This window comes from Varanus komodoensis, unplaced genomic scaffold (genome assembly GCF_004798865.1).
Source record: "Varanus komodoensis strain SLA01 unplaced genomic scaffold, ASM479886v1 scaffold9, whole genome shotgun sequence".
Classification (NCBI taxonomy): domain Eukaryota; kingdom Metazoa; phylum Chordata; class Lepidosauria; order Squamata; family Varanidae; genus Varanus; species Varanus komodoensis.
This window is the reverse complement of record NW_025336598.1, coordinates 27,060,272-27,073,765: the sequence shown is the minus strand read 5'-3', so window position 1 is coordinate 27,073,765 and position 13,494 is coordinate 27,060,272. Positions and strand designations below refer to the sequence as shown.

Genomic DNA, 13,494 nt, shown 5'->3' with positions numbered 1-13,494 from the left:
TATCTTGCAAGGAGAAAAACAATCCTCCACTCCGCTGTATTCACAGAACAACAACCCTGTGAGGTGGGTTGAACGGAGCATGACTGACTGGCCCAAAGTGAATTTTATAGCCAAGTGGGGACAGAACTGGATCTCCCAGATTCCACCTGCATATTGTTGCAAGATATCCCTGTTGTGGTGCGATGTATTTTGGAGTGATCTCAAATTGGCAATTGCGACCACTTAGCTTTACAAAAGACCTGCCCCTGTTGGAGATGAACTGGCTTGGGGATGTGGATCGAAACAACCACCTACGTTTTGCAACTTCTCTTGTGGGTGGTTCTAGAGCGAATGTCACAATGAGTGCTGGAACTTCAGAATTCTCCCTGCATTCATACAAACCACATGTTTATACCATGACAAGTATTGAATAAGTTAAATGAGAACTGGTATGTTTCTGGGGATACCTCAGGAATGCAGGTGTCTCTGCACCCGGAAACCTGTCCCAATGAGTGAAATCCACCTTGATGGAGGGCAGGTTACCCCATATCATCAGGGAAAGGAAATTGTGCTTAGCATCCACCCCTAATGCTACCTCCAAGTGTACCATTGTTCATGCCATAGGACTTTAAAGAAAGGGATGAACTGGGGTAACCACAGTTTCTGGAGCAAGTGGCACAGTTTTGCCCCGATCCACACGCCTTATTTATGCACAGAGTTACCACCTCAATATTTTCTCAGTTACAAATAAACAGTAATCATTTCTCCATATTTGACCTTGTGCTTTATGTCAGTATCTGCTTTCATAGCCCTGCCCTTTAATCTGCTAGCCCTCTTCCAGTTTTACAATGCTCTGGTGCCAAAGAACAAGGGTACCTAGGAACTGGGTGGTACCTAGGAACTATCTCTATGGTTCTATCTATTTGCACTGGTAGATTAGGGATGCCCCAGGAGTCTGGAAACAAATCAGTCTAATTTGGATATCACAAACAAATACATGGTTCTGAATACCGTTATTCTTCTGGTTTTGCACATCTTCAAATTTTGAAATGCACTGCTTGGATTTATAAACACATTGAAATGCATAGAATATGCATTTGTACCATGTTTTAAAATGCATATAAATTTTCAAGCTGATTTCCTCCCCCATTCCAAAAAGAAAAAGGAAAAAAAAGAAAGAAAGAAGCATGTAGAGATTAAGAGAGAAACAAGATGGAACAAAAACAGGAAGCCACCAATTTGGAATTTGGAAATGATCACATGTCAAACTGACATGGACCCAAAGTAGATTGATCTGTGCATCCCCAGTATAGATTATGTCTGCTGAGATTTGGTATTTTAACTATGTGGGTCCTTCATAGAAAATAAATTAGGGAACGGGAGATGGGTTGGTGATGGTGGGGGGAGCTCAGTAAATGAATTGCATAGCACAGGCACGAAATGCATGTTTCTTGTTAACACCCTTCAAAAGAAAAAGCATCGTGCTTTCAAAGCAAAATGGTAAAAGGACGCCTCCACTTCATGCTTTTCGGCCTGGCATTCACATTTGACTCCTTGCTCCTGTGCCATGCTAGTTCTTGTGGTGGCTGGATGCAGAGGGGACAGAAAAATGCATCAGAGAAGCTGTCCAGGTGCAAACTGACTTAATCAGTTGGATCGGAATATGGTTATCCTTCATACTGTACATTGCTCCAAGTTTTACAATGTGCTTTTTGGCCCCCACAGTGTATTTTGAGGGAGAAATTCGTTCGAACAGTGAAAAAGTTGGGAGAGAAACTTCAAGGAACTGCATACAATTTGAATGCACATTTCTGTGCTCTGATTTTTAAAAAACAAATCCATAGGAAGTGGTATGGGATGAATATGAGAAAGAGATACACAGTAGAAAGAGGCTCATCCCTCCCTAAGATCTGTCCTTGCCTTGAGGCTCTGTGCCTTCAATGTAGACAAAAGAGGTATAACTGCAGCTTCCAAAGACATCTCCTGCTGCACGTGAGCCACGCTGTTAAAGGGCAGCACTCCCTCTGGTTTTCAGATGAGGTGCAAGGCAAGCAAAGAGAAATGGAAGAAGACGGGGGAAGGGTGATGGTGCAAATCCAGCTTTTACAAAACGTAAAATAAAAGGTTAACAAAAGGTATCAGGATGATACAGCATAAAAGCGATCAACCCAAGCAACCTATACAGTGGCACCTTGGCTCATGAACTTAAGCCGTTCCAGGGCTCTGGTCGCCACACAAATTGGTTGTGAACCAAGTCAGATTTCCCCATGAGGTTCAATGTAAATAAGGTTAATCCATTCTGTAACTTTTTTTTTTCAATCACAAAAATGTGAAGCAAGTACGCTTGGGTGTGGGCGAGACGGGTGTGATCGCAATCGTCACCCGATGCGGAGTTCGCGACCCGAGGCAAAATTTTTCAGAAATTTCTGTTTGCGACCTGATTTGGGTTCGTGAGCTGAGGTATCACTGTACATAACTGTGTGATTAAGCTGAACAGCTAAAATCCTTACAGAAGAGATGTACTTTGAAGTCCATGTAGTAGAGGTGTCATGAAATCAGAAAGCAAGGAATTATATCAATTTCCTGGGACTTTTAGTGAAGGATGGTATATAAAAGCTTTAAATAATACGAAATAGTCAATTGGCTTGTGCTCTGGGCTATTCCAGCATTAATGCTCCACATGAACTGCAGAGGTGCCTTCTGCCGATGCATCGCTGGCAGTGCCGTTTGGCCCGTGGCGGAGGCAAGGCATTGCAGGGAGAGACTTCTGAGAAGTCCAGCAGTGCCCTGGCAGCTGGCTGGTCCTGCATACAGAGTAACATCTTGTCTAGTGAGAACTGTGGCTCTAAGTCATTTTATCTTGTTGAAGCGCTGACACTTTCCTACATTAATTCCTAAATTCATATTGGTCCTTCCAGTGGATCAAGAGCAGCACTTCCAGGACAAATACTTGTTTTACCGATTTTTGGATGATGAGCATGAAGATGTGCCAATGCTGACTGAGGAAGAGAAGAAAGAGTGTGATGAAGAACTGCAGGACACCATGCTTCTGCTCTCTCAGATTGGACCAGATGCCCACATGAGGATGATTCTTAGAAAGCCGTAAGAAAGATGATGCATAGATTACTGTTTTTGAGTCTCTGGAGGAAGGCTTGGGATCTTCTAAGGTTTCAGCCAGACCACAAACTCGGTTGCCAGGAGGGTACATACAGATTGTGTTCTGCTGAAAGGTTTCAAAACATCTGTGGCTGCATTATGCAGGATGATTTTAGTAGATGAAAGATAAAAATGGAAAAGCTGAAGGTGGTCACCCCCCACCCACATTTCTTTTGCGTCATATGGCAGCCCTTTTAAAAATATGATTTTAAATGTGAGGGGAACAAAAAGAACAAGTGACCATAACATGTGGTCAGGCCCTCACTGTTGGAGGAAGAGGCTCTGTTTGCTTCTGCCCACAATTTCCGAGGGAAACAATTGTGAGGATATCCTTGGCTTTGGTGTTCTCCTTGCCCCTTTCCCATTGCTTTCATTGTTCCCTCAGTGCCCTGGATACAAATGATCCAACAGCAGATGTATTTATTATATGTCTTTCCCACCTTTTCCTTGCAAGGAACCCAAGACGGCATACATAACCTTCCTCCTCTCCATTTTATCCTTACAGCAACCCTGTGAGCAGGGTCAACCCAACCCTGTAGATTTGGCTGAGAATCAGAGACTGGCCCAAAGGAGCAGTCCTCCTGGCCAAGTGGGGACTGGATCCCAGATCCTGAGTTCCGGGATCAAGTTCAGGCACTCTCACCACTAACCAATCTAGCTGCTTTCACAGCCCCAGTCCTTCCTCTGCTTAGCTCTCTTCATGTCTCGGGGCAGTGTGATACCAACATATGGTGGTACCTAGGAACAGACTGCTGCCTGGGAACCGTCCATATACAGCTACCTAGCTAACTCATCAGATCGAGGCTATCCCAAGAGTTTAGGAGTGAAGGAGACAGTCCTCCCAGATGCATAGGCTATGAAGATGCTTCTGGGTGTGCAGAGTAAAGCTCAGCAGCGGCAGTCTCCCCAGTCACTGCACCTTGCCCACTGCACTTTGTTTGGGTGGTGGTTCTTGGCCGTCCAGATGTAGCACCAGGGGGGAAGGAGCCTAGGGGACCAAATGGGACTGGTGCAACCCTGTGGGCCAGCTCTTCCTGCCCCACCCCTTAGGCATGCCATTTTCCCCTCCGAGGCCCAGTCGTGGCCTTGGGGTGGGGGGCCACTTGTGCAGTGCTGTCTGTGCAGAGCAGGGAACTCAGCCTTTGGAATCCCAGCTCTGAGACTGTAGGATCTGAGCTGGCACCCCAAAGAACCTAGTGGCTTCCCAGAACATGTTGGGAGACCATAGGACTGTGCCCAGGTTGGCCAATCTTGACATCACCAACTAAGGTGTAGTTATCCTTCTGCTTTTCCATATCTCTGGATTTTGCAAGGCAGTTTTGGGCTTTATAGAAGCACCGGAATGCACATGAAATGCACAGAGTACCATCAGATGTGTTTTATGAACACCATATTTTAACTTGCAAGCCTCTGTTACAGTCTGTCTGTGGCATGCAAGTATACCTTATGATGTTCTGCAGAGCCTCAGATCTGGAACTTGCACTGGCTTCAGGATGGGCAAGGCCTTCCCAATCACAGGACTTGAAAAAGAGATCAGACTAATTCACACAGGACAAAGCTATCAGGGACTGCTGTCATGATGGCTCTAGTTTTATGGTAAAAAAAATGCAGAACATGGTAACCATGAGGGTTGTTCGTCAGTTTGGGTGAACACAGCCAGTCAATCTCTGGTGTTCACCACCAAAAGATACAGTGAGGGCCACAATCTTAGATAGCTCTGAAAGAGGAATTAGTCAGATTTATGGAATGGGTGGGGTGGGCAGAGGAGAGCTATCTAGTGGTAGTATTCAATTTCTGGATGATATGCAACATCCAGGTTTACGAGTACCAGTAGCTGAGGAACAAAATGGGAGAGGGGTATTAAGGAGATAGGAAGAACTGTGCTGGATCATCCCAAAGGCCAGTGTAGTCCAGCATTCTTCTCACACCGTGGTCAACCAGTCGCCTGCAGGATGTCCAGCTCCTACCCCAACTTCCTCCTTGACTACTCACACTCCACATGAGGAAGATTCCTGTTTGCCCTGACAGGTAGCTTGTAGAATAACAGTCCAGTCACAAATTTGCTATCACACTGATGAGAACTAGGCCTAGTTTTGACTAGATACTGGAGCCATATTATTAAAGTTTACAAGAGGTGTAGCATATTGGTTTTGTGTTGACTTGAAAAATATTCCCAATTTGCAAATCACTACAGCTGCTGTCTTTGACTTGCAACTGTTCAAGAGGATGCAAAACTCACATAATTACCAAGGAAGAAGCAATGTATTTTTTTAAATGCTGAAAAGATTACTTGGAGCATTTGATTGTATAATGATGCTGTTGCTTTAAAAGGTGCTTTCTATTGTTTCAAATCTGAAACTCACTTGCAAAATGTGTCACTTGTTTTGACAGGCAACTTTTTAAATTCTCTATTTATTATATTAACTGCAACATTTTAACTGTCAAATGATGAATGTCTGTAGTGTTAAAAAAAAAACAACAGAATAAAGCTGTCCTGAAGCAGTTGGGGGGAAATTGGCAGACTCTTGTTGCTATTGGTAAGGTTATTCTTTTTCCCTTTTCCTTTTTGTTAAAAGCCATACATTGCTATAAATGTAAAATTAGCTTCCTTTTTCAATGCAGCAAACAAAGCTGCCTGCTTCTAATGATGCATGCAAGAAAGAAATACACGTTTGTAGTATGCTCTTGGAGAAATATTTGAACGCTGTGACTTCTTTTTTCAGTATATTGCAATTCAGAAATGACAACTTAAATTGAATTTTTATTTTTTAATCTGTATTTTAGCTGATGTAGCAGTTAGCATGACATGCTGGCTTGCTCTCATTTAAACATAAATTCATACATTTAATCACTATGAATTAAGTGCAGTATTTAACTTTGAAAGCATCAGTTGTAATGGAGACAATTGTATGATGAAGATATGGGTGCCAAGTAGTCGTAGAGTGGCTTCTTCCCTCCCTCCCTCTGCACAGCAAGGCAGAAAGGGCCTCCTCGGGGACCAGCTCTTTAGTATTTGTGTCCCCAGGTCATTGTGTCTCAGAAGCTTCCACAGAAGGCTGATAACTGCGAAACACACACACACACAGAAAGTAAGTGCCATTGAGTTGAATGGGGCCTATTCCCAGGTAATCAGGTAATTAGAGATGCATTTATCTTCCTCCTCCTTCTCTAGTCCAATATTTCATTCTACAGCCAGTGACTGAGCAGTTTTCTAACCAAAAAGAAGCCTGAGATATAAATAATAGTGATAAGTGGTTCAGCAGCAAAAGCTGCATTCCCATACGTCTGTGCAGCACTGCTGATGCAGCCAGTTGCGTGGTCAGTAGACTCTGAGGGGCTTTCCTCAGACGTGTGTGTGTGAAACAGCTCAGTCCAGGCGCAGCAGCATTTTCTTTTGGGGTGCTGTGTGGGTCTGTGCTTTCAGGATCCAGGTCCTTCAGTTCTTGCCTTCCACCCTTGGCTGTGATGCAAACCTATGCAGGGAACATGGCTAGGTGGCATGAAAAGCATCTGGGTTCCCAACCAGAATGTGCGCTTTGGCTGTGACTAGGGAGGGTGACAGTGGACAGAGAGACAGCTGCAATGTGTGCAAATCCCGCCGACAACTGCTGGGCGCAGGAACGAGTCACACTGTCCGTAGGCAGGCCTGTTGCTTGCTTTGTTCTGCAGTGACATGTGTGGAGTCAGAAGATGCCCCCTAGAAGATTGACGTGGAAACAAGGGTGTGGAAGTTCTTCATGGAGATGCGTGAGATGATGGGGGCAGAGGAAAGTCTTGGCTGGGCCTCTCCTCCCTCTGTTGTCACTTGGCGTTGCTGGGGAAGAGGCAGAGAGGAAACACCCGACCCACCCACCTTCCTGACTCCATCCAGCTTGCTTGGAATGCACCTTTCCAACTCCGGCTCATCTTCCTGAGACTGCGAAAGGCACTGTCTCCACCAAGTATGGGGCTTTAGGTTGCTCTTGGCAGGCAGAGCAGGTAGCTGTGACCCTGGACGCATCCGAAGAGTCTGTGGAGGGCCTTCAGTGGCTACGCCAGAACCTGGAGCACGTCGGGGCCACCCAACTTGTACTCTACCTGTTGAAGGTGAACAGGTAGAGATTTGGCTGATGCCATTTTTATGCTGCCTTTTCCCATCTCTTAACCTCTGGCCTGTCCTTTAGATCAGGGGTGGGGAATATGCAGCCTTCCAGATGATGTTGGGCTGCACCTCTTATGAGTCCTGTCCAACATAGACAGTGGTGAGAGATGATGGGGTTGTATTCATAGCAACCTCCGGAGGGGCACAAATTCCCTGGTTGAAGTTGCAAGAGCTTTGGAAAAGTAACCAGCCACTGCTGTTTTCCGTACAGTGCCTGGCGTATTGCTGATGATGTATAAACACACGCACACATCTTCCTGCAGTAGCGCTTTCTCAATTGGCTGCCATCTTGCCCTCCATCTCTGGAATTCATGAGCAGAAGTTTCTCCAAGTCTACAGGGGAGGAAAGCAGGCCTTGCAAGTCCCACAGCGGCCCCTGCCATAGAGATGCTTTCTTGACTCTTGTACGTGCTGCAGCGATAAGAGATGCAGTGCCTGTGACCTTGATGGACTACTCAAATAGCCAGCCGTGTGTATTGATCATGTAATTTCAACAGAACTCTCCCTTCCACTAATGCGCAGCTTGGTTTTCCATCTGCCTCCCCATTTATTATCCTGGGTATAACTAGGAATAGCTTGCCCAACAAGTCTCTTACAGAAAGTAGGTCTTCTCACAGCAGGATCCTAGAAAGCTACTTCAGTGGGGCAGCACACAGCTTTGTGGAAGCTGCAAGGCCTAATATTTTACCATGTGATACCTGGACAAACAAAAGCCTGGGGCATCTGCAAAACTGGTTGTGACTGCTGCTGTGTGACATTTTCACTCATCACGGAAATCTGAAATAAAAGTACAAACGCATTCATCAGAATGAGACATCTATTTGTTCAAAAGACAGACGTTGTGTTGGAATTTTGGAGATTATACTTGCATGGGTACTTAAAAAAAAAAAGACCTTAAAAAGAAAAACAAACCCCACATGCAAAGCAAAGCACAGCACAGCACAGCACAGCACAGCACAGCACAGCACATACTGTGAAATAATAAGCAACGAATATAGAGGACCATAAAATTAAACATTTATGAAAGTACTAATAAGATGCAGTTTTTAAAAGGTAATAATGTGGAAGAAATGAAAATGGGTAACTTGGGGCTCCTGTCCATTGACTATGAAGCAATGAAACTGTTGCTTTATGACCAGACATACCCTTTCAAGTGGAAAAGCTAGTCAGAGCCTGTTGTAAATACGAAAAATACAGTGCAAAAAAAGACAAAGGTGCAAATTTACTGTATATCTCTTCTAATTTTGCCCATTTGTTCTGTGCCAGTTTTCAAGCAGAAGAGTGTATTTAAACCTTGATCTGCACAGTAACTATTTCATAGCCCAATCCTAGCCATATCTACTTGGAAGGAAATTCCACCAGATATAGGCATGCCTAGGATTGCACCTGTTGCAGAGCAATTTCTGAGAGCTGAAATATGCCCAGCACTTGCCAAGGGTCAAACGACACCCCATGTAAGCGCCCTGTGCATCCTCTGTCATGTGTGACCAAGTTGCTTGCTTGCATGAGATATGATACAGATACAGATACTTGCATGATGCAGATACAGCTGGGGATGCCAGTCTTTCATTTTTCTAGCATTTCTAAACCATCTCATAGTTAAGGTTCTGTGGGCAGAGAACCTTAAAAATATTAATACCTTAAAATATAAAAATTAGTTTTTAAAACCATATAAACACGCTCACACACACACACACACACACACACACACATATCTAAAAACATTGTTGGACAATCAACTAAAAAGAAGTCAAAACACAATTAAAAGCTCATTTGCTGCCAAATGACTGAGAGGTCTTAATGTGGTGCCAAAAGGATGGTGATGGTATCAGGCAGGCCTCATCTCGGAGATCATTCCATTATTGGGGACCACCACTAAGAAGGCCCCCTCCCCTGCTTGCTCAGGGGAGACACCAGGAGAGGGCCTTAGCTGATGAATGCAGGGATGGGCAGGTTCGTGCAGAGAGAGGAGTGGGTGTCACAGTGCCCATAGGTACCTGCCAAGCTTCCTGCACCTCTTTTTAAATTGAATTTCTTAAGGCTTTCTTTCAAATTGGGATGCAAACTTATTGCCAACGGAAATGCATGTCTTCCAGCACCTGTGTTGAGGTTCAAAAGAGTGATTCTGCCTTTTGAAGGCCCCATTGTACTTGAGCCTTGTACTTTGGTGAGCTCCTTTTCTTTTAGTCTCACCAGTTTGGCTTCAGGGAAATGTGTTGGGCGACCATGACATGAAACCCATGGCAAGGGGCCCACTGATGGTTGTCATGCTAGTCCCACGAGGGACAGGTGTGAGAACCTGCCCAGATGCTGCTCACCTGCGAATGGCTTTGCCCCACCTGGTTGAAATGCTGAAAGTGCTTTCCTGTAGGCAGGGGAGGTTGGAGAGATGGGAGCTCCTTTGTAGATTCTGCAGTCTGGCAAATGATGAGCTCTTACCAGATTCACCCGGGCTGAAGGAGGAAGACGCCCAGCCAGCCAGCAGTTCTTCACCCCTCACAAAGGGCTGCTTTTCCCAGCTTCCTTCCAAGAGAACTTGAGGAAGTGCTTCTCACTCTCCAGATCCTTCTCTGCTTGAGGCTGAGCTTTCAGCTTTCCTGCAAGCAGAGTGGTGATAGTGGCTTCAAAAGAGTGTTAGACAGAATTATGGAGGGCACGCCACAGCTCAGTCCAGGGAGAAATAAATAGCTGAAGTTGCATCTTGGAGCCTTGCTGGATCCCGTCAGTGACCCATCTAAGCCAGCTTTTTGTTTGCACAGCTACCCAAAGGAAACCCTCAAGGAGGACGTGATTACAATAGCACCCTCTTGCCCATGTTCCTCAACAACTGATGTACATATGCGTATGAGCTCTGATACAGGAGCTAGCATAGATCCACTGATAGCCTTTTACACTGCAATTCAGTGAGGTTTACAAGGCAATCTGACACGTGTCCACTGAGAAATAAGTTTCACTGAATGTGGTGGTGCTTATTCTCAGGAAAGTAGATATAGCAGGGCAGGGAAGCCTGTGGCATTCTGGATGTTGGACTACAAACCCCATCATTACATTGACATTTGCCATGTTGGATGGAGGTGATGAGAACTGAAGTCAGTAATATATGGAGATCTATCAGTTTCCTACCCCACTGCCAAAGGATTGAAGCCCTAAAGATTTAACTATCTTCTTAGATCTGATTGAGTTTACCACTTTTATCCTCGTCCTTCAGCAGAAGCAAGGCAAAATCTTTTAAGGTTGATCTGGCTGTATTAAAGCAGCTTCTGCTTTTCCTTATGCCTACAAGAAAAGCACAATCCAATCAACACTCATGCAAAATTTGGCTTGTCCTATGTAGACATGACTGTAGAATGGACTTTTCAGATGTTAAGTTTTGACCCAGAAATCTTGACTTTTTGTAAACTTTTCTGCCCTGTGGTATAAATCAGAAATTACTTTTTTAAATGGCTCTTCATTCAATATATTCCAATTAGAAACCAGTGAACCATAGACCAAAAACTTCTTTGAGGGTTTGGATCTAGAAGAGTTTAGCCTTTCTGTTAAATCTAGAAAAGTTTAGTGTGTCGGCAACAAATGGAAAAAATAGCTTTGTTCTCAGATATGTAAGGTAAAGACACTTTATATTTCAGATGACCTTTTCGGGGCTACTTGTATTTAAATAAGAAATTCCAGCCCTCTTCTTTCTGGCGAAGATGAAATAGTGTCACACTGCTGAGTGAAAAGATTGCTGGGTAGTGCCACCAACCCTTTTGCTCCCCACTCCCTTTCTTCGTTATCCATAATTTAAACAGTCAGCTGAACAAAAGGGAGCTTTGCACACAGAGCCATGGAGCACCCAATTTAGCTTGGCTTTCCTGACTAGGGAAATGTGAAAAGTTCGGAATTTCGAATCCTCCCAAGGCAGCGTCAGCCATTTTGTAGAACAGGTGGCTAAAGTGCTAAACAAACTGAGGACACAAGGTGAAGCTGCTGCATCGTGCCAAGGCTCCCTTGAAGCAATATCTTGTCTCCTGCAGAGGCCAGCTGGGGGACTATTATTTATTTTCTTTATTACATCTGTACATCACCCCATAGCCCATCTGCAAGCAGAACCTGAAGGCAAGAGCCTTTCTCCACTCCTGTTTCCCAGGGAATGGTTTTCAAAGGCATATCACCTCTGATGCTGGAAAGAATACGTAGCCATCACAAGAGGCCACCGATAGCCTTCTCCCTTCTGAATTTATTCCACTTTTTCTAACCCCTCTCTCAGAACGTGTTCTTTCTGCCAACAGTGCCTTTGTTAATATGGGGTTCCTTGTATCCTTGAGAATAAGGTCCTAGGAATTGCCTTGCTGGGGCAGAGCATTTGGCATTCTGCTTGCGTTCAGTACTTTTGAGCCTTCCCTAGCAGTACATGAGGAGAGTATCCCTCTTGGTTTTGATTCCTCAGTGATATGCTGAATTATTTCTTGCTAGGACAGACAGGAGTTAAAGAAATTTTAGCAACTAAAAATATACAACATTTTAGTAGTTTAAAAAGTAATTTAAAACTTACTTAAATTATTTGAACCATCAAGGAATTAATTCAAGATGCATACCTGGATGGAGCATGCTGGAGTTGCAGGCCTTTTTCTCTGTCTAAATTGGCTTAGGATTGTACCATTATACTCTTCAAACTGATCCGCTAAATGTTACTTGATTGGTTGTATGCGTGTAAATATGTAAGTTGTTTAAATGATGTAGAATAATTATTTGATGTACTGAATAGTTGTAAAATGGTGTAGATAAATTGTCTAAATATATAAATTGGTTTTCTCTCTTTTTTCCACACCTCACACACATTTCCTGGGGGACAAAGTACACCTTCAATGTGTATGGTTTTGATTGGGAAAGACAGACAGACAGACAGACAGACAGACAGACAGAAAGAAAGTGGGGTGCTTAAATGCCCCATTCTCTGCTGGTGGTGCTCTGCAAAAACATGGCAGCACCTCCGCAGCTGCTTTTCCAGAAACAGTCATGAGTCTGATCCAAAATCATAGATTTCTCTCCCTCTTATTCAGGAAGCTTGGCCTTGAAAGAAGTAATCTAAAAAATAGTGGTAGTAAAAAGGTTTGTTTACTTTTGCTGTGGATCTAATGCATTCTTAATCTGCTGTGCACTGTTCTGAGAACTAGCTATTCAGAAGCCATTGTATTTATAAATGTGTAGAGAAAAAAATAGTTAATAGATCCTTGATCTCATATAAACACATACTTAAAAGCATGTTGTTTTCTTTCTTTAGGCCGGGCCAGAGAACTGTTGATGACCTAGAAATTATCTATGAAGAACTTCTGCACATTAAGGCTTTATCTCATCTTTCAACAACAGTGAGTGTTTTATGTTATTGCCATTCGCTACAAATAAATCATAAAACTGGGCTGATTTGTACTTAGCCCTGGGAGAGGGGTGCAAAAGGAGGGGGATGCTTCACCCCATAGAATATGGATCTGTACAAAATGTGCATATGCTAATTTATAGTTATACATGCAAATTTATTAAATTGCAATGTAAATATATCAGTGGTGCCCTTCAGGGGTTTTGACCATATCTCATCAGCCCCAAGCAGCGCAGCCATTGGTTATGAACGTTAAGAGTTATCATCCAAGATTGGGAAACGTTATGGTAGCATTGCCCTAAGCTACTCTTCCTAACTGGCAGGTTTGGCTGAACCTCAATGAGTTCTTCAGGGTTCATCTATTTCTGCACAGCTTTTCCTCTGTTTTACTCCACTAGAAACTGAGCCATAAATGTGCTCTTCCGACAGCACCAGGCTTTTGGATGCTGTTGTCAGTGGAATCTAGTGGAATCTGTTTGGATGGTGCGACCCCCCCCCTTGCTCCCCCATCCCTTATATGAGATTGCAAGCACCCACACAAATCAGATGCATCACTGTTTCTTCATTTTGCTTCAAGGTAAAGCGGGAGCTAGCAGGTGTTCTGGTGTTTGAGTCACATCCCAAAGCAGGAACCGTCTGTAAGTAAAATGAATTTTACGACAGCATCATATTGAGCCAATTCAAAATTCTGCAATTCAGAATACAGATCGTAAGTGCAGAAACCAAACCCCAGAAATAGGCTGGCCCATTTGTCTTATGAGGAAATTGATGGACCTGATATAGGAGTTGGTGGTCCTTCACAGGTGATATTTAACATTTCAGGGCAGGGGGTGAAAAGGGTGAAATGAGAATGTATAATTAAAAC

General features: G+C 43.9%; 1 protein-coding gene across 1 annotated transcript in view; it reads left to right on the top strand.

Annotated features, from left to right (window-relative positions):
- The window catches only part of RAPGEF4 (Rap guanine nucleotide exchange factor 4), a 143,218-nt gene that overhangs the window by 84,366 nt on the left and 45,358 nt on the right, over positions 1-13,494 (top strand). Inside the window, exons 6-8 of the mRNA XM_044417979.1 lie at positions 2,898-3,081; positions 12,537-12,621; positions 13,207-13,267. Of these exons, the coding sequence (XP_044273914.1) occupies positions 2,898-3,081; positions 12,537-12,621; positions 13,207-13,267 (330 nt within the window). The remainder of the gene's footprint in view (positions 1-2,897; positions 3,082-12,536; positions 12,622-13,206; positions 13,268-13,494) is intronic.